At 37.8% G+C, this 1,704-nt stretch overlaps 1 protein-coding gene across 1 annotated transcript; it reads left to right on the forward strand.

Moving 5' to 3' along the window:
• The first annotated feature begins 330 nt into the window (after positions 1 to 330).
• Positions 331 to 1,023, forward strand: LOC114292158 (uncharacterized). The gene is made up of 2 exons (XM_028236062.2): positions 331 to 553; positions 701 to 1,023. The coding sequence occupies exons 1-2, from the start codon at positions 331 to 333 to the stop codon at positions 1,021 to 1,023; spliced, it is 546 nt and encodes a 181-aa protein (XP_028091863.2).
• The last annotated feature ends 681 nt before the right edge of the window (positions 1,024 to 1,704 follow it).

Consider the following 1,704-nt stretch of genomic DNA (forward strand, 5'->3'; position numbering starts at 1 on the left):
GACTATATGTTCATCCCACGTTGTTGAATCTTTTTCAAGTAATAAGCAGGATGTGCTACAAGATTTGGATCTTCTTATTTGTTGGCCACGGGGCCTCTTTCGTGTTGGCGGAATGCCATATATGTAAAAGGGTTACACCCTTCTTCTTGATTCTTTAATGATGTAAGCCTTCGGGCATTTTATTCAGTATGCTCATGTTGTATTTAATTTGCATTCAGATGAGAGAATGGTTATTTATTTTTACTCATTGGACTAAAGAGTTTATTTCCGCATGTTATCTCTGAAATAGAATTAAGTAATGAATTTGGTAATACTTCCGAGTAATAAAAAATGGGGCGTGACATTACAGTCATTGAGAAAATCATTCTCTCAATGACACTCAAATTTGACTATGTGGTGTGTTCCATTGAAGAATCGAATGACATTGATAGTCTTTCGATTGATGTGTTGCAAAGCTCACTATTAGTTCATGAGCAAAGGATGACAAGCCATGTTGTGGAGGAGCAAACCTTGAAGATCACTACTCATGAAGGAACTACCTCTCCAGGAAGAGGTAAAGGACGTAGGGGATTTCAAGGAAGAGGCAGAGGTAGAGGACGCTAACTTTTTTACAATCAAGGAGCACAATTTGACAATGTAAGTGTGGAATGTTATTATTGTCACAAGCTTGGCCACTATTAGTATGAATTCCCTGACAAAGAGAAGGAAACCAAGGTAAATTTTGCTGAGACTGAAAAAGAAATGCTCTTGATGGCTTTCATTGACAAGAAGGAGAATTCATCAGGTGATAATTGGTATTTAGATTCGGGTTGCAGCAATCACATGTGTGGAAACAAGTCTTTGTTTTATGATTTGGATAAAACATTCAGAGAAACTGTGAAGCTTGGGAACAACTCCTACATTTCTACCATGGAGAAAGGGGATATCAAATTCCATATGAAAAACAACACTGAGCAGACAATTTCTAGTGTGTTTTATATCCCAGATTTGAAAAGCAATCTCATCAGTACGGGCCAATTATAAGATAGGGGTTATATCATCATTATTCAACAAAGCCGGTGTCAAATTCATCATCTAGAGAAGGGCCTAATAGTAGAAGCAAAAATGACAGCCAATCACATGTTCCCTCTGCACATTCAGTATGATGCCCAGAAATGCAAGATCCAACATAGCTGTGGCATCTTCGTTATGGTCATTTGAGTTTCAAAGGCTTGAAAACCCTACATGAGAAGAACATGGTGGAAGGACTGCCTAAGATTAATTGTCCCACAGAAATGTGTGAAGATTGTATCGTTGGTAAACAACATCGTGATTCTTTCCCGCAAGGAAAAGCATGGAGAACTGAGCAAATCCTACAGTTGGTTCATCCAGACATTTGTGGACCAATCAATCCAACATCGAATGAAAATAAAAGGTACTTCATTACCTTCATTGATGATTATAGTCGAAAAACATGGATTTATTTCTTGCAAGAGAAATCTGAAGCTTTTAGTGTTTTTAAAAGCTTTAAGGCTCAAGTTGAAAAAGAATGTGGCAAGTACATTCAGATCCTTCGCACAGATCATGGTGGTGAATTTAACTCACATAACTTTGCAAGTTTTTGCGAATTGCATGGAATACGAAGGCAACTTACTACTGCATACACACCGCAACAAAACAGCGTGGCAAAAAGAAAGAATCAGACGATTATGAACATGGTGCATA

Source organism: Camellia sinensis, chromosome 5, assembly GCF_055761805.1.
Source record: "Camellia sinensis isolate YWXY chromosome 5, ASM5576180v1, whole genome shotgun sequence".
Taxonomy (NCBI): domain Eukaryota; kingdom Viridiplantae; phylum Streptophyta; class Magnoliopsida; order Ericales; family Theaceae; genus Camellia; species Camellia sinensis.

Excerpts from the sequence above, each read along its gene's own strand:
- LOC114292158 (XM_028236062.2), top strand. The coding sequence starts at position 331 with ATGGGGCGTGACATTACAGTCATTGAGAAAATCATTCTCTCAATGACA. Across the intron at positions 554-700 it reads AACTACCTCTCCAGGAAGAG|AGAAGGAAACCAAGGTAAAT; the intron begins GTAAAGGACGTA and ends TCCCTGACAAAG.